Source organism: Cebus imitator, unplaced genomic scaffold (assembly GCF_001604975.1).
Source record: "Cebus imitator isolate Cc_AM_T3 unplaced genomic scaffold, Cebus_imitator-1.0 Scaffold295, whole genome shotgun sequence".
In the NCBI taxonomy this organism is placed as follows: Eukaryota; Metazoa; Chordata; class Mammalia; order Primates; family Cebidae; genus Cebus; species Cebus imitator.
The window spans coordinates 1,903,065-1,927,826 of NW_016107610.1; the positions used below are offsets into that span (position 1 = coordinate 1,903,065).

General features: G+C 47.9%; 1 protein-coding gene across 4 annotated transcripts in view; it reads left to right on the plus strand.

Moving 5' to 3' along the window:
* The window catches only part of HOMER2 (homer scaffold protein 2), a 98,246-nt gene that overhangs the window by 14,744 nt on the left and 58,740 nt on the right, over positions 1-24,762 (plus strand). For 2 of the 4 annotated variants that reach the window (XM_037729136.1, XM_037729137.1), the window contains exon 1: positions 1,262-1,350. The exons of the other annotated variants lie outside the window; for them this stretch is intronic. In XM_037729136.1, the coding sequence (XP_037585064.1) occupies positions 1,277-1,350 (74 nt within the window). In that variant the 5' untranslated portion in view covers positions 1,262-1,276. Of the gene's footprint in view, positions 1-1,261; positions 1,351-24,762 lie in introns of those variants that run through there. 4 annotated transcript variants of the gene reach the window in all.

Sequence of the window (24,762 nt, forward strand, 5' to 3'; positions counted from 1 at the left end):
AAAAAAAAAAAAAAAAAAGAAATAGGAGACCCATATATGTAATTTTAAGTTTTCTAGTATTCACATTAAAAAAGTGAAAAGAAACAAATGAAATTAAAAATTTTAATCCAACATACCAAAAATATTATCATCTGCACATGTAATCAATGGTGAGCAACAGAGACATGGTCCATCTCTGTGTGGAATTTACATTCTAGTGAGGGAGACACCTGTCCCTGACCCCTACCCTGAAAATACAACCTGTAAGTGGATCCACAAGTAAAATAACTACCAGTCATGCTCAGTGGCAGAGGGAAAGAAGCAAGAGCTGAGACCGACTCTAGAATGTGTGCTTGTGAGACGCCCCTCTGAAGAGGTGACATTTAAGCTGCTACCGCATGTGCAGAAAGGGAGCAGAGCCTTCTAGGTGGAGGGAAGAGCAGGTGCAAAGACTGCAAGTAGGAAGGAGAGATCTGGAATGTTCGAGAACCTGAAGTCAGACCAGCAGGGCAGGATTGCAGGGAGCGAGGGGAGGGCCCCCTGTCTCGCATTGGAGAGTGACGGATGGGAGGGCAAAATGGAGCTGAGGCATGAGCTGGCAGTGTCATTTGATGGGCGGAGTGATTGAATAAGATGGAAAGGTTTTGGTAGGGTCGCAGCAGGATCCTTCTTCAGATTTACGAACAGCACATGCTGCTCCATGGGGGATGCAGGGGAAGGGGACCCACCGAAGGTCTCCAGGTCACAGCAGCTGCTGGCTGAGGCTGAGAAGGTCGCAGGGGAGATGGAAGTGGGCGGTTCTACAGAAGGCTTGGAGATGGATTTGTGAGAACTTTGAGATGGGTGAGAAATGGCATAAGGGATGAGGGACAGGGAGGGAATAAAGAAGACCCCTTTGGTTTTTGGGTTATGCCACTAGATGTGGGGAAGCCTGGAGGAGGAGTAAGTTAGGATGGGGTGTGGGAGTCAAATTCCGTATCAACAGGTTCAGCTTGAGGATGTGGGTGGAGGCAGAGCTGGGGAGGAGTCAGGTAATTGCATGAATCTGGGGCTCAGCTAAGAGGTCAGATGGGAGAAGGCTGGATGAGGTCACCCAGGGAGGGAGAGCAGGCAGAGGAGAGGGCTCAGGATTGAGCCTGTAGCAGCCATCCTTTAGGTGGCCCTGGAGAGGAGGAGCCAGCAGAGGAGTGGCCAGTAAGGTGCGGTGGCCTCAGGGCGGCCAGTGGAGAAGAGTCCCAAGCAGGAGAGTTTGGGCATTGATTTGAGTGCTGCTGAGAGGTGGCCAGGACCTGACAGCATGGCAGCTACGGGTGCCCCTGACCTGAGGCCCATCTGCGTTGAGGTGGGACCGGGAGCCAGGTGGGTTGGAAGGTGAGCGCGAGGCTGGGGAGCAGGGTTGTGTGGACCACTTCTTGAAGAAGTTGACTGTTAAGGGAGCAGAGAAATTGGACCATAGCATGAGAGGCTGCAGGTGCAGAGACACGCATTGCAGCAGGAGGTGCAACAGGTGAATTGTGAGGGGAGCGCCGCCCATATGAAATTGGGGGGCAGAGAGCCCAGGCCTTGAGCAGATGAGAGGCCGCTGTTCAGAGCACCAGGGAAGGAGGCCACCATGACAGATGCAGGAGGGATTGGTGTGGTGGGAAGACAGAGTTCCCATCTGTGGCTCCGAATTTCCATCTGAAATATGAGGCAGGTCATCAGTGGGGAGCGGGAGCGGGGGGTGGGGGACAGGGCGTGGGAAGCTGGAGGAGAAGGTGATGTGAAATTGTTGTCTGGGAGTGAGCCGCAAGCCTACCAGAGAAACAAGCCTACTGGCCGCTGCACAGTGACAGTTTGAGGTCAGAGAACATGAATTTAAAGTGAAACTTGTCCACCCTGTTTTGCTCTTGCCCAGGGGCTTGTGTGTGGGCGTGGAGGAGGCAGATGGCAGAAGGCGTGAGGCTGGGTTCGGCCAGGCTAGGGGCAGGGTCCACCGAGGATTGTAACCATGAGAGACCGTGGGATGGAGATGGGCCCTCCCAGGAAGACAGGGAAGCCAGGAGGTGGTTGGTGGAGAGGGGAAGGAAGCTGGTGGCTTTGAGGTCTCTGCGAGGTGGGAAATGCCTGTGCAAGGCGCTGGGAAGTTGGCTGGTGTGGGCAGGAAGGAAGCAGGGCATCTGCCGCTCATGTCTTAAGGTGACCGATGATTCCATGGTGTGGCTGTGGGTGAGGGTCACTAAAGGAGTGTGGGGAAGGAGGCATTGGAGTAGAGGAGGCTGAGGAACTGAGTCCAGGGTGTTGAGGGTTATCCCTGTGGATGGTGACGGTGACAGGTGGTGGGCGGAAGAGGAGGCCGGGCCTGGAGCTGAAGCCCTTGGTGGGTGGCAACCAGTAACGTGGAGGCAGGTGAAGGTGTGTGGGAGCAGGTAACTGAATGACCTCGCCTCCAGGGCACAGAGGGGGCCGCATGATGGGGCCACCAGGATGCCCTTCCCCCTCCCTTTCTGATCTGCCTGTGTAGGAGGTGGTGGAGAGTGTTGCCCTCAGGGACTTGCTGGTTTTCAGTAAGGCACAAAGGTGAAGGGAGTGTTCTGGCCAGGGATGCTGAGGCCTGCTGATTTCCAGAAGGATTTTCTATGAGTGTGGGAGGCTGGGAGTGGGAAGGACTGGTTCTGATTTGGGAACGTCCAGAGCAGGGAGGACCCTGTGTGATGCTGGATGGCGGGGAAGGTGTGGTCTCCGCCTCTCCCTGAGGTAGAGTGATGGCACCTAGTCATGTCTTGGGCGTGGGGAGTTGGGTGGGTCTTTTGTGAGTGCGAGAGAGACTCGGGGATTTCAAGTGGAAGGTGAGCTCCCCGTGAGTCAGCCCTGGTGGTGTGCTTGCTGTGATGCCACCTGAAACTCTGAAGGCCTTAGAGAAGTGTGAAAGCACTGCAGCAAAGGAGGCAGTGGGCTTGCCTGCTCCCACCTAGAACCCTGCATTTGGTTCTGGGCACCAGAGGTCCCCTGAGTATACATGTGTGGAAGGACATTTGGAGGAGAAAACGCAGAGCAGGAGGGGTCTGGGCATGTTTCTGTGAGGATGGTGAGAAGGTGGGGGTTCTTGGTCAGGTGCAGTGGCTCACACCTGTAAACCTAGCACTTTGGGAGGCTGAGGTGGGAGGATTGCTTGAAGCCAGAGTTCAAGATCAGCCTGGGGTGACATACTGAGATCTCTTCTCTACCAATCTTTTTTTTTTTTTTTTAAGTAGGTGGGCGTGGTGGCATGCATCCGTAGTCCCAGCTACCCAGGAGGCTGAGGGAGGAGGACTCCTTGAGCCCAGGAGGTTGAGGCTACAGTGAGCCATGATTTCACCACTGCACTCCATTCTGGACGACAGAGCAAGACCCTGTCTCAAGGAAAGGTTCTTAATGTGGGATGTGGGGTCACTAAACACCCCTGCCCATCCTATGGAGAGTTGTAGATAAGTATGTGCTTATTTGGGAAGGGTGTCCATAGTTTTTTATCAGATTTTTAAAGGGGTCCTTGATCTAAAGGATATTAGCACCACCTGTTTAAAGGACTTGGGCATATTTAGCCTAGAGAAGAGACAACTTGAGCCGACAGTAAGGGCACGGGGAGGAGAGAGCTGCCCCCCACCCTGTAGATTACCAGCTGCCATTTGTGGTGGGGGGCTTGCTCTGCGTGGATCCACCTGGTGGGGCTCAGATCAGTGAGAGGGAGCCCAGCTTTGGCTCTGTGTGGGCATCTGAGGGAGCCCAAGCACATCTCTCACAGGTGGGGTGTACACAGGGCTGGAGGCGGGAGGAGAGGGCCTGTGATGCCGCTGAAAGCTTTGTCCAAACCTTCTTGTTCTGGGCATTGCTGGGTTTTCCTCATCCTCAGGGAGAGCGTCTTGAAGCCAGAGCTTTGCGGGAGTTATGAAGTTCCTGTGAAGGCTTAGGGCTGTAGAGGCCTCTGGAGCCTGCCTGCCTTCCTGGAGACAGTGCATTAATTCTAATTCCCATCTTAGGGAGTGCACCCTCAGCTTGTCTTGGGGCCTCAATTACTCCTCTGTGGTGTGAGAATGCTGTTCCCTATGGCATGGCCTTGGGGTGTGGGTAGCCCTTCCCCACATCTTTTTTGTCTATTTTTTGAGACAGTCTTGTTATGTTGCCCAGGCCCAGGCTGGAGTGCATTGGCCAGATCTCAGCTGACTGCAATCTCCAGCTCCCAGGTTCAAGCGATTGTCCTGCCTGAGCCTGGCAAGTAGCTGGGATTACAGGCGCATGCCTCCATGCCTGGCTGATTTTTGTATTTTCAGTAGAGACAGGGTTTTGCAATGTTGGCCAGGCTGGTCTCAAACTCCTGACCTCAAGTGATCTACCCACCTTGGCTTCCCAAAGTGCTGGGATTACAGGCATGAGCCATCACACCCAGCCCTCTTCCCCATGTCTTACTCAGTGGGATGAGCTCTCCTGCTTGGGCCCTCATTTGTCCACCTAGGTGGCTCCAGCATTGGGTTCCCTTCCATGATGTGGATGGAGTTGGTGAGAAGAGTGCTGAATTAGGCTCTCCAGGCCTGGGTTTGAGCACAGCTTTATTTCATAAAAGGAGTCCTGTCTTCCCCTCACCCAGTGCATTCCTAGTGATGGTTAGGGCTCCTATCTTTATTTGGCACCAATAGAATCAGATTCAGTAAATTTAAAGTGACACCCGTGAGACAGAACTGCTGATTAATTAAGTTTGACTTTGTGAGAGTGTCCTCTCTTTTTCTTTTGTTCTGTCACTTTTTTTTTTTGAGATGGAGTCTCACTCTGTTGCCAAAGCTGGAGTACAGGGGCACCATCTTGCCTCCCAGGTTCAAGCAATTCTCCTCCCTCAGCCTCCCGAGTAGCTGGGCCTACGGCACATGCCACCATACCTGGCTAATTTTTTTTTTTTTTTTTTTTTTGAGACAGAGTGTAGTGGCGTGAAGTTGGCTCACTGCAACCTCCGCCTCCCAGGTTCAAGCAATTCTCCTGCCTCAGCCTCCCAAGTAGCTGGGATTACAGGCGCATACCACCACGCCCAGCTAATTTTTGTATTTTAGTAGTGACGGGGTTTCACTATGTTGGCCAGGATGGTCTCGATCTCTTGACCTCCTGATCCGCCCTCCTTGGCCTCCTAAAGTGCTGGGATTACAGGTGTGAGCCATCACACCCGGCCAATTGTTTGTATTTTTAGTAGACATGGGGTTTCACTGTGTTAGCCAGGATGGTCCCCATCTCCTGACCTTGTGATCCGCCCACCTCGGCCTCCCAAAGTACTGGGATTACAGGTGTGAGCCACCGCATCTGGCCTTTTTTTTTTTTTTTTTTTTCTTTTAAGCAGGCATGCTTCACCAAGGATGGAATATTCTGAAAAACTAGAACTGGAATCCCACAGCCTGATTGAAAGCCATATCACTGGCTTCAAGGGAGGGAGCTAAAAAAAGCCACTCCTTGGCTTCTCCCATGAATTTTAAATGTTCTGAAAGCTTTGCCTTGAGAAGGAAACAATGCCTCATGCCTTAAATAATTAAGTGGAGTACACTAAGAATGGCAGTATCAGCCCAGGCTGGTCACACTGTGGCCCGGGGTGAGGGGGGCTCTCTCTCTAGGGCAGAGGTCTGTGGGTGTTGAATGAGGTTGTCTTCGTAGCAAAAATCTGTGTAGCTTCAAATACTGTTTATAAGGCATTTGGTGAAATTGGCATAACCCTGGAAATGTTATAAAAGAGGATGAAGGTGGCATGTGGTAGAAGGCAAGTTTTTACCCTCTGTCACCTAGGCTAGAGTGCAGTAGCTTCATCTCAGCTCTGTGTGGCCATCTGAGGGAGCCCAAGAGCACCTCTCACAGGTGTGGTGTGCACAAGGCCGGAGGTGCACAGGGCTGACTGCGACCTCCACCTCACGGGTTCAAGCGATTCTCCTGCCTCAGCCTTCCGAGTAGCTGGGATTACAGGTGCCCGCCGCCACGGCCAGCTAACTTTTGCACTTTTAGTAGAGACGAGGTTTCACTATGTTGGCGAGGCTGGTCTCGAACCTCTGACCTCAGGTGATCTGCCCATGTTGGCCTCCCAAAGTGCTGGGATTACAGGTGTGAGCCACCATACCCTGCCTCCTACAGATTTCTTTTGCCCAGAACCTGCTGAGCCGTTTTCCTTGTCTTCCCTTTCTCATCCCTCTGTCTCCCAGCTTCTGCCTGGCCCCTTTTCTCAGGTTTCAGCAGAGGTTATCAGAAGAATGACTTAGTTCTTTGATCCTGTTGGATTGTATGTTACGATCACTTCTATGAAGACATTATTCAGATTACATGGTAGGAATGGAAATCTCAAATAAGTTAAGTCTGTTAGGCTGGGTCTGTGATCAGTTGTATTGATGCTAATCTTGACACACGGCAGGGCGATAAGCTCTCCGGGGCCTATATTTCTCACCCTCTTTTTGGCCTTGAATCAGAACCTTTTCCCTGTCCAGCAGCGTTCACACTTTACATGCTCATTCGCATTGTTCATTGTCTCAAAGAGTGCATGACAGCTTTGTTTTGTTTTTGGCCAGTTGTTGCAGCTGTTTTGTTGTAGCTGGGGCTCTCCTGGCTATAAACAAGGATTCATCTGTTGGGAATATGAGAGGGAAGGTGCTTTTATGATGAGGTTTTCAGGACTGGTTTCTCAATCAAACAGCACTTTATCTCCATAAAAGTTGGGAGTTTCAAGCTCCTCCATCCTAGGTGAGAGGTGAGACTGATTTGAAGAAATGCAATTTGGTTCTTTATGCATCTTACAAAAATCAGCTGTTTGATTTACATGCCCTTTTTCTTGGAGCAAGTCAACCCATTGAAGGCTAAACTAACCTCGTGAACAACGGACGCAGTTTGGTGAGGAAGTTACAGACCAAAGTTAAGGCCTGAACCTAGGTAGGATCTTGGTAAGTGTTTATTTCTGGTTATTCATGGCTGTGGTCTTCTAGGTAATCTGCTTTTATTTGTTTTTGTTTTCTAACCAAAAGAGAGCTGGAGTAGGTAATCTGTTTTTAGAATGAAAGTTTTTAGGTAGTCTCTGGAACTGTTCATGGTAACAGGTAAAATCCATTTCCCCCCACAGCCATGCGACTAAATGTTTGCATGGCGGAAGCAGAAACCAGTCCATGCGCTCAGACCTCTCGTGTTCTAAGGGCTTCCGATGTTTTGTGCTTGGGCTTATCGGAATCAACAGCTTTATTTAGGTCAGCTGTGTTGCAGTGGCCGCCAGTGGGAAGAGAGCTGCATCCAAGCAGTCCAGGAGGTTACCCTTGCACGCAGTAGATTTAGCCAAGTAGTGCACTCCTGGCTGGTCTTTAGCCCAGCAGTGCATTTCTGGCAGAGAAACCACTGCCAGTACTATAGTGGTTGGGAGGGTATAGACGTGGGCTGGGCCCGCAGTCATCTCACAGGGACAGTCATGTAGCAGTGGAGGGGCAGAAGTAGCCCAGCAGTGCACTTTTTTTTTCTTTTTTTTTGAGATAGAGTCTTCTCGGCTCACTGCAACCTCCGCCTCCCAATTTGAAGCAATTCTCCTACCTCAGCCTCCCAAGTAGCTGGGATTACAGGTGCATACTACCCCACATGGCTAATTTTTATATTTTTTAGTAGAGATGGGGGTTTCATCATGCTGGTCAGGCTGGTCTCGAACTCCTGACCTCATGATCCTCCTACCTCGTCCTCCCAAAGTGCTGGGATTATAGGCATGAGCTACCACACCTGGCCCAGCAGTGCAGCAGTGCACTTTTTTTTTTTTTTCATTGAGACAGAGTTTTTGCTCTTCTTGCCCAGGCTGGAGAGTGCAATGACACAGTCTCAACTCACTGCAAAATCCACCTCCCATGTTCAAGTGACTCTCCTGCTTCAGCCTCCCAAGTAGCTGAGATCACAGGTATGCGCTACCACGCCTGGCTAATTTTTTGTATTTAGTAGAGATGGGATTTCACCATGTTTGTCAGGCTGGTCTTGAACTCCTGACTTCACATAATCCGTCTGCCTTGGCCTCCTAAAGTGCTGGGATTATGGGCGTGAGCCACCCCACCTGGTCTGAAAGTAAATTTCAACATGAGTTTTGGAGGGGAAAGGCACTCAAACTATAGCACGGTCCTTATAAAAGAGGCCTGAGAGAGTTGCCTTGCTGCTTCCATCCCACGAGGATACAGTGAGACTATGCCATCTGTGAGTCAGAAAGTGTGCCCTCCACAGTGGCTCACGCCTGTAATCCCAGCACTTTGGGAGGCAGAGTTGGGTAGATCACGAGGTCAAGAGATCGAGGTCATCCTGGCCAACATGGTGAAACCCCATCTCTACTAAAGATACAAAAATTAGCCAGGCATGGTGGTGCACGTCTATAGTCCCAGTTACTCAGGAGACTGAGGCAGGAGGATCGCTTTAACCTGGAGGGGGAGGTTGCAGTCTGCCAAGCTGTGTCACTGCACTCTAGCCTGGTGACAGAGCAAGACTCCATCTTAAAAAAAAAAAAGGAAAAGGAGGCTGGGCACAGTAGTTCACACCTGTAATCCCAGCACTTAGGGAGGCCAAGGCAGGCAGATCACAATGTCAGAAGTTCGAGACCACCAGCCTGGACAATATGGTGAAATCCCGTCTCTACTAAAAATCCAAGAATTAACTGGGCATGGTGATTCACGCCTGTAATCCCAGCTACTTGGGAGGCTGAGGCAGGAGAATCGCTTGAACCCAGGAGGCGGAGGTTGCAGTGAGCCAAGGTTGCTCTACTGCACTCCAGCTTGGGCAACACAGTCAGACTCCATCTCAAAAAAAAGAAAAGAAAAAAAGCAGTGAATTCTCAGCAGACACCAAATCTACTGGCACCTTGACCTTGTACTTTCCAAGCATCGGAACTGTGAGAAATAAGTTTCTGTTGTTTATAAGCTATCCCCAGTCTCTTGTATTTTGTGATAGCAGCCCACGTGGACTAGGACAATATGTGTCAAGGTCAGTGAGGGAGATACATGATATGAAGATTATAGATGGGTAGGACTTACTGGTAATGAAGGGTATGACAGGGAGTTGGAGAGACGAGAGAATAGAAGGTCAAGAGCTGAGCCCGGCTGGAAGGACCATCTTTATATCGAATCACTAAGAATCAAGACAAGATTAGTGTAGGAGAGAGGGACTGTGATGGGATCTAAAATCACTGAGAAATGAGGGGGAGTGTCACAGGGGTTGGTGGTTGACAGAGTCTGATGACAGGAGATTCAGGGCTAGGGAATTTTAGGGAGGGGGAAGAGAATTATCTGGAAGGGGCAGTGAGGAGCCTAGTGGTCCAGCTGTGAAAATGTTCTGAAGGAGAATTACGGGGTGCCATGAAAGCAAATAATAGGTATCCAACTTGGTCTGGAGGGGCTGGAAAGGCTTCCCTGAGGAAGTGACATTTGAGAGGGTGTTGGGTCATTTGAGATGTGGGCTAGAGGAGGTCAAAGGAAGAAGGAACCCTTAAGGGATACACAGCCAAAAGGAAGTTTGTCTTAACAGTTCTGGGGGCTGAATGTGGACAAGGAACTTGAAAGGGGATTCCCCAAGGTAGTGCAAATAACTCCAGCTCATCTGTAATCTTTATTTCATGTATACCACCCTCTGAAACGGACACACATGGTCCGTTCAGGCTGCTATCACGGGAGGAAGAGACCTGTTGTGGTAACTTGTGGCTACAGAGAGACCTGGGGGACCACACGGAGGTTCTGTGTGGCCACCCAGGGGGCTGGCAGTTTAGGCACCAGGTGCTGCCTGCTGCCCCATCTTGCTGACTCCATTGCTTGTTGGTGAACATGGCCTAAACTGGCCTGAGAGGTACCTTCAGGGGCTATGAAATGTTCGGCTGGAACCTGAAGGTTTGGGGAGCTTAGGGAGTATTTTTGGGCTTTCTGCTGAATGGGACTTTGGGAAAGGCTGTGGAGATCCTATTGATGAGCAGGATTGGGATTTCTGAATCATTCCTTAAGGCCTGAGATGACAGCTTTGGTAAGAGATGGACAAGGATGAACCTGTTTACTCCAAGACTGGCTGAGCACCTCAAGGGCTTCAGCCTATACATAGTGGTGGGGGAGAGGCAAAGGGCTGAGGTGGTCTGGGAGAAGAGTGAGTGGAACAAAGGTGTGGGAAGTAACAAAGGTGTGCACAGTGGAACAAAGTAAAGGGACCCTGGAGCATCGCGTTGGGCTTAGGTGACTTAGGTGCCTGTCACGGAGTAGCTGTGTGTGGCTTTAGGCAAGTTACTTAATCTTTTTTCTCCTTTCTGTTTTCCTCTGAAAAGAGGTATAGATGCTGATTTCTCAAGGTTGTTGGGAAAATTGGGTGAGATGTATGTCAGGGCCCAGCATGATGCCCAGCACACGACAGGTGGTCAACAAGCACCAGAACCTCCGGGAAGTACCTTTTCCAAGGTTCTGCTGAGAATGCAGGGAATGGATCTCAGCAAACTCTGCTATATGATCATGGAAAAGCATTTTCTATTTAGAAAACAGATCTCTTAGGAGCGGAATGTGAATTGCCCTGAAGCCCTAAGATGTAAATGTGCATGAAAACATGTCTATCCGAGGATAGAAGCTTGAAGAAGAGAGCCTGGAGGAGATAAAAGTGAAGTGGGGAGAAGTCTACACACACAAGCCATCTGGCCCTTTGGCAAAGACAAGTGACATGTCCCTGGTGCATGGGAACAAGCAGGGGCTGTTCTGGGGCCAGACTCAGGGCCAGCACATATGGGCCCCAGCTGTCTGGACACCTGCTGGCAGCCTCCTCCTACTAAAAGCCAAGCAATGAACCTTTTCCAAAAGAGAGAAGAAACTCTAGAATATTCAGTACCATAGCCCCACATCTGATTGATCATAACCCCTTACCCACACAGTAGCCAGAGTACTCCACAGAGAGACAGAGAACGTGCCAGTCTTCTGCTAGTCACCTTCTTCTGTGTGCTGAAGACCTACCAATACTCTGTACCTTTTCCTTCCAAACCTGAAGAAGTTAAAAGGCACTTTACTGGGTGCTTGCTCCCATCACCTCTTGTTCTCTCTTTCTCTTTGTCTCTCTCTGTGTCTGCGCCCCTCCTTCTCACCTCATTGTTGACACATTTTCTGGGTGCCAAGCTCTGTCTCATTTCTGACTGAGACATGGCACATAAGATGTAGTCATGAACCCTTGAATTCACCCTGGTTCAGCTGTGCTTTATAGCCTTTTTCAGACCAGGCAGGGCGTATTGGGAAGGGTCACTTGTGCAGCCCACTGGGGAAAATGAAGGAGGTTGGTGGTAGGATCAACCATCAGCCAGGCCTCCAACTGTCAGGCCCAGCCTGGGGCTGAGAGGGTCAGTGTACGTCAGCATACCCCTGCGTGGGTGTGGGTGGGTCTGTGCACGCTTGCATGCATTCATGGGAGGAAAACATTATCTAGCTGTTCTGCTGTACAGTGGCGTTCTCGGCTCCCACTACTGTCCAACAAAGATCTGCTTGTTTGCTTTTTGGAATTACACAGGGTCCCACTAGCCAGGAGCTAATCATTCTGAGCCCTCTTGAGACTGGGGTTCACTCGCAGTCTCTGGCCATAACATCAAGAGCCTTTTTTTTTTTTTTTTTGAGATGGAGTCTCACTCTGTCACTCAAGCTGAAGTTCAGCGGCATGATCTCCGCTTACTGCAACCTCTGCCTCCCAAGTTCAAGTGATTCTCATGCCTCAGCCTCCTGAGTAGCTGGGACTACAGGCGCGTGCCACTGTGCCCAGCTAATTTTTTTGTATTTTTAGTAGAGAAATACTAAATGTTTTACCATGTTGGATGGGCTTGTCTCGAACTCCTGATCTCAGTTGATACCCCGCCTCAGCCTCCCAAAGTGTTAGGGTTACAGCCGAGCCATGGTGCTCAGCCCAAGCACCTCTTTTATCAAGGCACTCTACAGATGCCCCAGAAGTGAAAACCTAATCCCTACCCAAGGGGATTGCAGCCCAGTTTTGGGGGTGGAGTGCAACACATCTCTAGCTACCCAAAGATGAGGCTGAATAGCATATGAGGGCCACGAGCAAGGTATAGAAAGGGCTGGTATCCAGGGAGAGAACGTAGTCTGGTGTTGGAGCCACACGCCTCTGATGGAAGATGTGATCAGTTTGCGCTTTGCCTCGAAGGGTGGTAAGATTCTGAACCAGGGGGGTGGGCTCAGGGGGCCGGGTGACATGAGCCAGGGGCATTCTGGAGGAAGGCACAGCTCCTCGCAAAGCACAGGTATGGGGTGAGCAGGGACTTGTGTTACGCCTGTAGGTTGGGTGCGGGATTGATAGGGAGGCGATGACAGTTAGGCGGAGACAAAGGCTGAGTGAGGACTCGGATTTTGGCTCAGGGGCTGCCGTCGCAACCTGTTTATGAATAGCTGGACAGGTGGACACCTGTGGTTGCTTTGAATGGAGTGCAGTTGGCCCTGTGTAGTACAAGGGAATCAAGCATAAAAAAAAGGCTCCCTTCGCTCGTGTCTCACTCGTTTGAGGCCTGCAAGGGCTAACTTTCTATTGAATGTGGCCTCTCTCGGCTTCCTCCAAGCCAACATACATCCAGTGTCGCCGGGCTCTGTAAAGCTGCGGGCACAAACTATTTTTGTGCTCTTTCAAATACCCATGTTTATTTTTAAACTTGAGCCTTTGTAAAGCAAGGAGGTATCATGCAGGCTTTGCTTTTGAGTAAAAAGGTTGTCTTGGGCTGATAGAACCTGCAAAAGGTGTTCTTGATTTAGAGCTGTGCATTCTCTTCATTTAATGCCTCAATGCATGTAGTCTGGCATTATAGGGAAGGCCATAGAACTAATTTGCTTTAAAACAAATCCTGGAAAGAGGAAACCCCGCATACATTTGCCAGTTCCTTACCGTGTTCTGGCAGATCTGTGTCAGGGGCAGTGGTGTTCATACAAGGAAGGTCTTTCAGTGTTAGAGGTGGGGCAGGTGGGACAAGCTGGGTTATAAATCTGAACCTGCCAAGCCCACCCCCAACCTCCCACCAATAGGAGCCCTTGGACAAGGAGCTTAGAATAGAATATCTGTTATCTTTTAAGCATATGCAAGTTATAACTGAAAAATGAGTGAGATTAACTTAAAGTTCAAGATGGAGGATTCAGCACTTATGCTTATTTATACCTTCTCTCCCCAGAACCCATTAAAATGATAAGGAGATTATGAAAAGTGTAATCCCAGGACAGCAAAATGAATGGGAGGGAATTATCAGTAGTTGAGATTGCAGTATATTTCTGGACCATAGAAAGCTACTGGAGGAAAGGCAATATCAGAAATATAGCACAGAGGAGACCAGAGCCTGGAATCTGAGTGGAGGGGCCACAGGGGGTGAGGGTAGCAGGCCAGCCTGCCCTGCATAACCCCAGAGAGCCTCTGAACCGAGCCTTCAGGTCTAGCAAGGGCCAGAATGAGAAGTGGTACCGAAGCTGGGGCTTTAATTGGAGGTTTCAGGGACATATCAGCGGGATGGGGGTGTGAGTGGACTCTACTGGCAGAGCCACAGCTGGTAGTGTGGGTGTTGGCTTGGTCTGGTGTGCATCCAGGGTAGGTAGCTGGTATGTGAAAGCATGGTGTCAGGTCAGATCAGCGTGGGGAAGGGAAGGTGTGCGGGCCCCAGAGTCCGGAAGTGGAGGAGTAGCCAGCAGAAGCAGCTTCTCATCTGACAAGATGACAGAAGAGTGGAGCAAGGCCTGCACAGCGGCACACGAGGGAAAATCATTTGTGAAATGGAATCTCACTCTGTCCTCTCTCACTACCCTCCAGGCTGGAGGGTAGTGGCGCAATCTTGGCTCACTGGCAACCTCCACCTCCCGGGTTCAAGTGATTTTCGTGCCTCGGCCTTCTGAGTAGCTGGGATTACAGGTGTGTGCCACCACACCTGGCTAATTTTTGTATTTTTTTGTAGAAATGGGGTTTCCCCATGTTGGCCAGTCATCTCAAACTCCTGACCTCAAGTGATCTGCCCACCTTGGCGTCCCAAAGTGCTGGGATTACAAGTGTGAGCCACCGTGCCTGTCTGAAAATGAAAAAATAATTTTTTAAGCCATTTAAAATAATCATTTTAAGATGACTGCTGTGGTAGTCCCAGCTCCTAGAGAGGCTGAGGCAAGAGGATTGCTTGAGCCCAGGAGTTTGAATCCAGCCTGGGCAACATAGTGAGACTTTGTGTCTTTAAAAAAAAAAAAAAAGATTGTTTTATTCCCAGTATGGTGGGCTAAAAAATGTCTCCCATAGATATATCAGATTCTGATTTCTGAACTTATGTTACCATATGTGTTAAAGGGTCTTTGTAGATATGAGTTAGTTAAGGACTTTGAGATGGGGAGGTTATCCTGCATTATCCAGCGCCCAGAGTAATCACAAGTGTCCTGAAGAGAGTGGCAGAGGGAGACTTTAGTACTGTATACACAGACCGAAGAGAGAAAAGGACGTGAGGATCTCTGCAGAGAACTTTGAAGATAGAGGAGGAGGAGGCCATGAGCCAAGGAACGCAGCTTTAGAAGCTGGGAAAGGCAGGGCAATGGATGCTTCCTTAGAGCTTCCAACCCTACAGACTCTGGAGGAAGCATGGCCCTGCCGTCCCCTTGGTTTCAGCCCTGAGCTGAAAGAGCTCTGAGAGAATAAATTCCTATCATTTTAAGCCACCAAGTTTGTGGGAATTTGTACAGCAGCCCTGGGATACATCAAGACAAACCAATCAAGTAAAAGGGGGAAAGTAGAGGGCATTCCTGATGTGCAAGGACTTGAAGTTGACCTCCCACTCATCTTGAGGATCTACAACAGCAAAACAGTAGCAAAGACTGCGGAGGAGGTCATGGAGAGGGGAGAGTGGGCAAAAAGAATTGATGGCTTCTGGGAGCCCAGTGAAAAGTACTTCCGGACAGACAGCTATGAATGGGCCTCAGAAGCATTCACTCCAAATTACACCTGGAAGTTACTGGCTCCAAGAATAGCATCTTTAGGACAGAGACTGGAGCAGATTCCAGACAATGGGCCAAGTGAGCAAGCTGAAAGATACTAGGGTCATGGGAAGATGGGCTGTGTTTCTTTCCTTGATAGAGTAGGCAGTAGTAAAATATCACAAAAATTAAAAATTATCACAAGCATGTCTTGTTTCACATATGAAGCACAGGAAATATACCGCCTGCTTTTGAACAAGTGGGAGAGTGCTAGAAAGGAGAAGCTTCTCTCTGACCTTGATACTAGGAATGTGGTCCTGTGATTAGCACTCTGCTGTTGACACTGGAACTGTACAGAAAGAACTATAATCCTGGCACATTTTTTGCCTCTGCAGGGAACTATATTTATATAGTCATAATATTCTTTTTAAAAGGGTTACATAGTACTCTATTGTGTTAATTTATTGACTTGCTGCTTCCTGGTACTGGACGTTCCAATTAATTTCTGATTGACCTTTTTGTAAATAATGCTGGAACCTGAGGTCAATTTGATCCCTGAAGCCTCTTTGTTGGGAGAATTGGACAACTGAATTATTGTACTAGTAATTATGATTGGTATGAGGAGAAGGGGCTCCACGTGCAAGAATGATGACTGAATTCTGCAGGGAGGTGGCTGATTGGCCTACCTACTGACTCTCCCTCACTGGCTGAGCTGTTTGTGCTGTGCCAACAGGCCAACCTGTCCTTGATCCTGTATGGACGAGCAACCTGTTGTGACTTCCCTGAGTAAGGCCTGAAGGCTGAGGGGTGTTGGGTGGAGCAGGCACGCTAACTTACATGTCTGGTACAAATGGGAGAGGCCTGAGCTTGTTCGTATGCCAACAGAAGAGATCCAGAAGCACAGAGAGGCTATTGGTGTAATCTAGTCAGTGTTTCCCAATCTTTGTAGTGTCATGGACACATGGAAAATATGTTTACAGCATCTAGGCAAATAGACAAGACAGTGCCCAGCCCTGGGACTCTTGTGGCCCAGGCCCTGCCCTGTGGGTTGAGATCCCCTTCTCAGCAGGCTTCTTCACAGCTTTGTACAAATTAGAAAAAGCACTTCTTTAAGACACCTTCTGGATATCTGTGATCTGCCAGGCAGTTGACCTGAAGAGTCTACACATCTTTTGTGATTGACACTGGGAGTTGTGCACTGGACAGCCATCTGTGGGACCTGAGCTCAGCACACCTGTGGCCCATTAGAGGACGCTGCTAGCAAGGAGGCTGATAGCATAGGCTGCCGAGGAGAGGACAGTGACGGGAGGTGTTCCTGCTGTGTGGTGGGTGTCAGATTCCCAGGTTTCTGCCATAGTGACAGATCCAGTGGTGTGAGTCACCGAAATAGGGGTGCAGGGAGAACAACAACTGGGAGGTAAGGTGTGAGCATGGGGTTCAGGAGAGACACCTGGGATGACTTCAGATGTCATCATGTAGACGTGTCCTCGAAACTGTGGAGGTGAGTGTGGAGGAAAAACCCCACGGAGGAGAACTAAGGGGGTGAGCCCCCACCGGATCACCCAGCCTCGCCTGCTCAGTTGGGGGCCTGATATTCAAGTAGGACATGGAAAAGAGGCCCTGGTAGGAGAGAAATCTGAGCACCATGGTATCCTGTCACATGGGCACTGTCCCAATACGATCACACTGTCCTGAGAATAGCATCTGCCTGCCCTAGAGGATCTCCGGCAAAGACCTCTGGCTGTGATACCTGAACCCCAGAGCACCCTCAGGTGCTGGAGTTTCTGCACCCAGTACTCACCCTGTGTCACTGCCAGTGACTGCTGTCAGGGAGGGATGGCATCTCTGTATCTTTGTGTCCCTACTTTTAGGTGTTAGATTTTTGTTGTTGTTGTTGTTGTTTGTTTTTGTTGTTTTATTGTTTTTTTGAGACGGAGTTTTGCTCTTGTTGCCCAGGCTGGAGTGCAATAGTGCGATCTCAGTTCACTGCAACCTCCGCCTTCCAGGTTCAAGCAGTTCTTCTGCCTCAGCCTCCCAAGTAGCTGGGATTACAGCCATGTGCCACCACACCCAGCTAATTTTGTATTTTTAGTAGAGACGAGGTTTCTCCATGTTGATTAGGCTGGTCTTGAACTCCCAATCTCGGGTGATCCACCTGCCTCAGCCTCCTGAAGTGCTGAGATTACAGGCATGAGCCACTGTGCCCTGCCTAAAGTGTTAGATTTTTGAAGGGTTCTTATGAGAGCAGACACCGGGACTTTGATGAGTAGTGAGTAATTCGGCTTGGGCAGGGCTGCCTGCTCTTAGTTCCCAGTTACCTCTGGGCCATTTCCTGCCCAGGTGTCCTCCATGATCCTGTTCTGAGCTGCTCCTCGGAGTAGATGGTCCAGCTGGGAGCAGGCTGGTCTAGTCTCAGCAGCACTCTTGCCGTGAAGAACTATAAGGATTTGGGGCCCCCACATCTGTCTTCTCGGACCAGATGAGGTTGAGTACACTTTTGCCCTTGACATTGTGGGAAATAATAGGATGAGTTTTGCCTTGCTGGGCACATGTGATATAATTTCAAAGCCAAATAATCTAGTTTAGCAAGTATTTTGGACCTACTCTGTGCATAGGGCTGCAGCATATGAAGGGCTGGTGGGAGGCACATGGTTTCCAAGTGTTTACAGCAAGCTCACTGTGGCTCTAGAACAGTGGATTTATTCTTCTTAACTGGTTTTCCTTCCTTGAAGACTTCCCTTAAATGCCTTAATCTTATAATATTCTAAACACGTTTCCTCTCCCTCTCACACACGCTGGGGCTTGCTGCTGTCCCCACGGGGGCAGATCTTCCCTGCTTGCACCTTCCTGCGTGTGTCTTTGGTATCATGTGCCATGTCCTTGGGTGGGAAGGAAATGGCTGTTCCAGCAATTTCCCCCAAGGCTCTGGGAGAGCAGGGATAGGTGCCCATGCTATTTCCCCAAGATAAAGGGCAGCTGTTTTGCTCTCGGACTGTTCAAGCTGGTAACATACCTTCACTTGTGGCTAGAATCCTATCAATTCTTGAGGCCACCTTGGTGAAATCCTGCAGATCAGAAACCCGTTTGGCAGTTATATGTGACTTAGACCAATGAAGAAATGAGGAAATAAATTACTCTTTCATACATTCTGCCTCCAAGGGTAAACTCTTTCAATAATGGGGTTTATAGGGAAAATACAAATCAGAAACTGTTACTTCTTGGTCAATGGGTTAACCGTAAGAAAAAAACAAAAATTGGCCGGGCGCGGTGGCTCACGCCTATAATCCCAGCACTTTGGGAGGCTGAGGCGGGTGGATCATGAGGTCAGGAGATCGAGACCATCCTGGTCAACATAGTGAAACCCCGTCTCTACTAAAAATACAAAAATTAGCTGGGCATGGTGGCGCGTGCCTGTAGTCCCAGCTACTCAGGAGGCTGAGGCAGGGGAATTGCTTGAACCAGGGCGGCGGAGGTTGCAGTGGGCCGAGATCGCGCCATTGCACTCCAGCCTGGTGCCTGGTGATGGAGCGAGACTCTGTCTCAAAAAAAAACCAAAAACGAACTAGAAGCCACTTNAAAAAAAAAAAAAAAAAAAAAAAACGAAAGAAAAAGGAAAAAACAAAAATTTAAAAATGAGGGCTCTGGCTCTTTCCAGAGCAGCCCATACTTTGGACTAAGCAGCTGGCAACTCAGGGCTCAATTCTCTTGGTGCCAGGTCCCTGTCCTGCTTGTGTCATCTTTGTCCCTTTGCCATCTACAGCTCTTGAGAATACTTACCTCTCCCCCTCTGCCAACTCTGGTGTTTTGAGCTCCCTCACGCCTGTTCTGTTTGGTCCAGCTGGTTCTGCACGTGACCTTTAGACTGGGAAGCGAGAGACACTGGCCTCTGTCTTGCCCAGTCATGATTTCCCATTGTAGCAAGGCTGTCCGCACGTTGCATGCATGCAATAGACCTATTCTCAGTCCTGCCAGAAGACCCTCATTGTACAGTCACCATTTCGGACCCCATCCCATGCACACACAGGTGCTCAGACAGACAGGTACCAAGCTCCCTGGATTCTGATGCCATGGCTGTCTTGTTCCCTGGGATATTCTTGGCACCCAGCACAGCTCTCCTTTATAGTTGTGGGTTAAATATTTGTTAAGTTAATATTTGTACACATATTTATAAGAATGGTGGGAGCAGAGGATGAAGCTATTTTGCAACTCACTGTTTTCACTCCACACTCCTAGTGTTAACCAAATCTTACTGGAATTCTAGAACCCATGAGTTCTTTGCTTCCCCCCCCGTTATTTTGTTTCCTCTGAAGCAAGAAGTTTCAAGTGACACTCAAGTCCTTCAAAGTCTGGCTAGTTCTATTTAGTAGGGAAGGCGACAGAGAAAGCTGTAACTAGGCTGGGACTCAGCAACACTGGGTGGTCTCCTTATTTTGTAACAGTGAAGTGTAGCATAAATCAGAATAGGTAAAGAAAAGAAGACTATCTTTCCACGTGAGCAAATATTTACTTATAATTTTGAAAGGTCAGGTGGTACTTCTTGCACAGATATATCGTACTTAACGAGTCTTCAACTTTGGGACATTTAGTTTATTTACAGGTTTATTTTTGTTTGTTTTTGTTTTTAATAAGCGCTCTTCAGTGACTGTCCTTTGGCATAAGTGTCTTTGCATATGATTATTTATCACTTTTGAATAGATTCCCAGAAGTGGAGTTGTTGGGTTGAGGAGTATGCAGTTCTAAGGCTTCATTTATTTATTTGAGACAGGGCAGCTCACTGCAGCCTCGAACTCCCAAGCCCAGGCAATCCTCCCACGTTAGCCTCCCAGCAGCTGGGACTACAGACGCATGCTACCGTACCTGGTGAAATTTTTTTTTTTTTTTTTTCTGTAGCAAAGGGGTCTCCCTATGTTGCCAGGCTGGTCTTCAGCTCCTAGGCTCAAGTGACCCACTTGCCTCAGCCTCCCAAAGTGCTGGGATTACAGGCATGAGCCATTGCACCTGGCATTTCTGAGGCTTTTCATGTGTGATGACAAATTGCTTCCCAGAGAATTCTCTCAACGTACGGTACTCCAACAGTGGTGTAGAAGAGACAAATGTGCCCTACGCCAGCAGAGAATGGGTTTTTTCCTAGTCTTTTAAAAAAAATTATAGTAAAATGTACATAACATTATGATAACATAAACATGACCATTTTAGCCACATTTATGGGCATGGAGTTCAAGGCATTAAATGCATTCACATCGTTCTACAACCATCATTATTATCCGTCTCCAGAATTCTTTCAGCAGTTGATTTTTTTTCAATTCAAAAAAAAAATTGAAAAAATTTTCAATTGAACCTCGAATTCCTGGGCTCAAGCGATCCTCCTGCCTCGGCCTCCCTTGTAGCTGGGGCTACAGGCACACACCATCACACCCAGCTAGTTTTTGTATTTTTTGTCACATAATGTTGCCCAGGCTGGTCTCAAACTCTTGGCCTCAAGCAGTCTTCCCACTTTGGCTTCCCAAGGTGCTGAGATTACAGGTGTGAGCCACTGTGCCCACCTCCATCCGTCCTTTTAATGCACACCCTTAGCAGTTTTCTATTTGGTGCCATCAAGCCGTTCTTCACAGTTGCCCTTCCTCCCCTTGTCCTCCTAAGGACTCAGCCCAGTCATTGTCTCTGTGAAGCCATCCCTTACCTCACCAGGAGTTGCTCCCAGCACACTTTGTTGCGGTAAAACACACATAAAATGCACCACATAAATAATTTGCAAGTGTACAATTCAGTGACATTAAGTATATTCACAATGTCGTGTAGCCATCACCACTCTCCATTTCCAGAACTTTTCATCATCCCAAACAGAAACTCTGTACCCATTAAGCAATAACTCCCCATTCCCTTTTCCCCCAGCCACTGGTAATGACTGTTCTACTTTCTGTCTCTATGAATTTGACAATTTGATTCATATAAGTGGACTCATACAGTATGTATTTTGTGACTGGTTTATTCCACTTGGCATGTTTCCAAAGTTCATCCATGTTGTAGCATGTAACAGATTTTCGTTCTTTTTTAAGGCTATTTGATTCTATGTCTGTGCCACATTTTGTTTATCCATTTATCTGTTGATAGACTTTGGGTTGTTTCTACTTTGTGGCTCTTGTGAATAATGCCACTTTTGAACCTGGGCATACAAGTAGCTGGTTGGGTCTCTGCTTTCAATGCTCTAGGGTATGTACCTAGAAGAATTGCAGGACCATGTGAAAATGCTATAGTTAACTTTTTGAGGAAGCACCGAACAGTTTTTCACAGCCCCGTACATGTTTTAAAGAAACCAGAAAAGAGATGGCCTCTGAGAATTCCCAGGGAGCCAGGATGAGGGACAGGCGGTGGCAGAGTGTGGAAGAAGGGTCCAGGATGGAGGGACTGCAGCAAGCATATTTCCTAAGATATGCAAAGCTTCACTGTGTGATCTGCTTACTATCTCCATAGTTTACTCCTCTAAGCAGGGGTTTGTGTTGCTTTCAGGAAGATGGCCTGATAGAATGCTGCTGTTGGGATGTAATTACAGAAGCAAGAACAATGGCAGAGATGGGGGAGGCAGGTTGTGTGCTCTGGGCCGTAGGCAGTAGGTCAGACTCTCAGGTCCTGCTGGCAGGCACCATTGGTTAGGAACTGCATGGGGTTTCCAGCTGCAGAGGAAACATTCTAGAAGGATCTGGAGGTCCCCTCTCCGTGTAACTCAGGCTTCTTCAAGATGTTCAGACTATATCAGGCAATGTTTGCTGTAAAAAAAAAAAAAAAAAAAAGACTAACTTGGAGGCAAAGTAAGAAAAGTGAATGTTCTCCTTGCACTGGTGGCTTCTATAACCAACCTCTCCAGGGCACAGGGATGCTGGGCTTTAACTCCATCGTGGCCACTCCAGACAAGCAGAGAATGGCAGAGTCCAGTATGACATCTTGGTCATCTTTGAAATATGGCCTGCCCACTATCTGCAGGTTTGCTTGTAACTTCCAAGCTTACGTTGCATAAAAGACATTTGCTTCACTGTTTACCTGACTCCCTTCTTGTATCTCCACACCCCAGTTTTCTGTGTTTTCAGTATTTCTAAGAGCATTGTTTTAAATTTTTCTGTTAATAAGAGATCCTGAAATAGGTAACCTAGTGTGTGAGGTTCTCTCCTTGGACAGCTGCAACCCAGGAAAGTCGGTGGGGGCCCCCAGAACAGTCACACACTCATTCTGCCTACTTAGGGGATAAGCTGCCTTCAGATAGGTACACGGTTGTTCCTTTGGAGATGTGCCCGGAATCCCTCATCCTTCTCTTCCCACTCGCTAGGATGGCTATATCAAAAAGACAGACAATAACAAGTGTTGGTGAGAATGTGCACAAATTGGAACCCTTATACATTGCTGGTGGTAACATAAATGGAGCAGCTGTTTGGGAGCCAGCCTGGTGGTTCCTCAAAAGCTAATAGAGTTATCCTATGACTCAACAATGACACTCGTAGGTATATATACCCAAGAGCCAAGAAAGCATGTGTCCACATAATTATAGAATATGGATATTCATAGCAGCATTATTTGTAATAGCCAAAAGATGAAAACAACCCCTAGTGTCCATCAACTGAAGAATCAATTTTAAAAAGTGGTATATCCATACAATGGGCTATAATACAGCCATAAAAAGAATGAAATACTGGTATATGTTGACATGTCAACCTCAAGAATATAGTGCTCACTAAAAAGAAAAGCTAGACATACAAAGCCACATATTGTATGATTCGATTTACATGAAACGCCTGAAACAGGCAAATTCATAGAGACAGAAAGTAAATTAGTGGTTGCTGGGGCCTGGGAGAAGAGAAGAATGATTGCTAATGAGTACAGGGTTTGAGGGGTGCTCTGAAAATGCCCTGAAATTAAGAATTAAGTTACACAATTCTATGACTAAAAAGCTGCTGAATTGGAGATTTTTAAAAAGTAGATTTTATGGTGTCTAAATTATATCTCAATAAAAATAACTTTAAAAACTATTCATTGTTTATGTGAAATTTAAAATATTCATTTTTTGAGACAAACTCTCACTGCGTTACCCAGGCTGGAGTGCAGTGGTGCAATCTTGGCTCACTGCAGCCTCCACCTCCTGGGATCAAGCGATTCCCCTGCCTTGGCCTCCCAAGTAGCTGGGATTACAGGCATTCACCACCACACCTGGCTGATTTTTGTATTTCTGTAGAGTTGGGGTTTTGCCATGTTGACCAGGGTGGTCTCAAACTCCTGACCTCAGGTGATCCGCCTGCCTTGGCCTCCCAAAGTGCTGGGATTACAGGCGTGAACCACCACGTCTGGCAGTGAAATTTAAATTTAGATGAAAGTCCTGTTGTCGTATCTGCCAAATCTGGCAACTCTATAGTTGCCACCTGTTTTTGTAAATAAAGTTTTATTGGAACACACACACATAGCCATTAGCCCAAGAGACCAACTGATAGTGTAAATGAAAACATCATAAACATTCTTTTGAGGTATCTCTGCACCTTTGGTTTTGTGTTTTATGCTTTTTGTAATTGACTTGGCAAGTTACTAGCTCTTTACACCATGCAATTCTAATTTTAAACTAAAGTGATTCCTAGGAAAATAAAAACAGCTTTTCCCCCCCTAAACGTAAATTCAGAGTGGTAGCCATACATGTACAACGACTGGCTTCTAGAAGTGGTACTAGGGTACTTCTCCCTGCTACCTGGAAACCTGAAAGGGTAGGTATCTGGGAACTGTAAAACCAGTTTGCCAAAACTAGAACTAATTTGCCAGTAAAGGAAAAAAAGTAGTACCAGATGTCTAGGTTTTTAAACTTTGAACAATTTTCTTAAGTTATAAAAGCACAGTTATTCTTTTTGAAGATTTCTTTGTTTAATTTGCTGATGGTAATAGGGAGAGAGAACGAGATTCTCGTTGGGCGGGTTGAGCTAAGGTGGCAAAGGGATTCTCTTCCCTGCAGTGGCATCTTACACCTACAGTCAACATAGTATTCCTTTAACAGGCTGCTATTAATACCACAAAGGCACTGTGCACACATTATCCTATTTAATCTTAACAAACCCTTGCGGTGGTTATATGAATGTCCCTACCGCACACTGAGTGAAGGGACTTAGCCCTGAGCCACTACCTCCCTTATTCCTTAAGAAGAGAAACAGAAAAGTTTTGTGGAGCACCTTCCTCGTGTTTAACTCAGACTCTGACAGTTAGAAAGAGTCCTAACAGAAACCAGACTTGCAACTGGGTGCTATTATGTTGCTGAGACAAAATGAGGAATGTTTGTGAGGACAGCGAAAATCACCTGGTGACCATTGAACAGGCCCTCCCAGGCAAATTCCTTATCTGGGAAATTAGAAGTAAGTGCACCTCCCAAGTATCTAAAGCAGGCACGTGGTTGCAGATTTCTTTACCCCAAATTTATAAGTAACTAGGATTTCTATGAATCTCCAGAATGCCATGCCAGAACGCATTGTGCAACACTTGCTGACTGACATTAAGGCACCAGAATTACTACAGATGGAATCATTTGTCATGACCTAGGTGGCTAGTGTGGTCCAAATTACCCTCGGGCACCCGCCTTAAGGTCCGTAAATACCCCTAAGGAAAAATCCCCCAGGGGGTGCTCAGTCTTCTCACGGAGGCACCCCAGTGCACTCTTCCGCAGCATTCCTTCTTTCTGATAAAACTTCTTCAAACCTATACTGTTGTCGGTAAATTCTTACCAACCCACGAGTGGGCCACTTCACAAGTGAGGGCTCTGACACCTCACCTGGCAGTATCATCTTTTAACTTGTATTTGAGATAGCCATCACTTTCTTTACTTTTCTTAATAAAGGTAGGGAAACAAGTTAGCTTTTTTTTTTTTTTT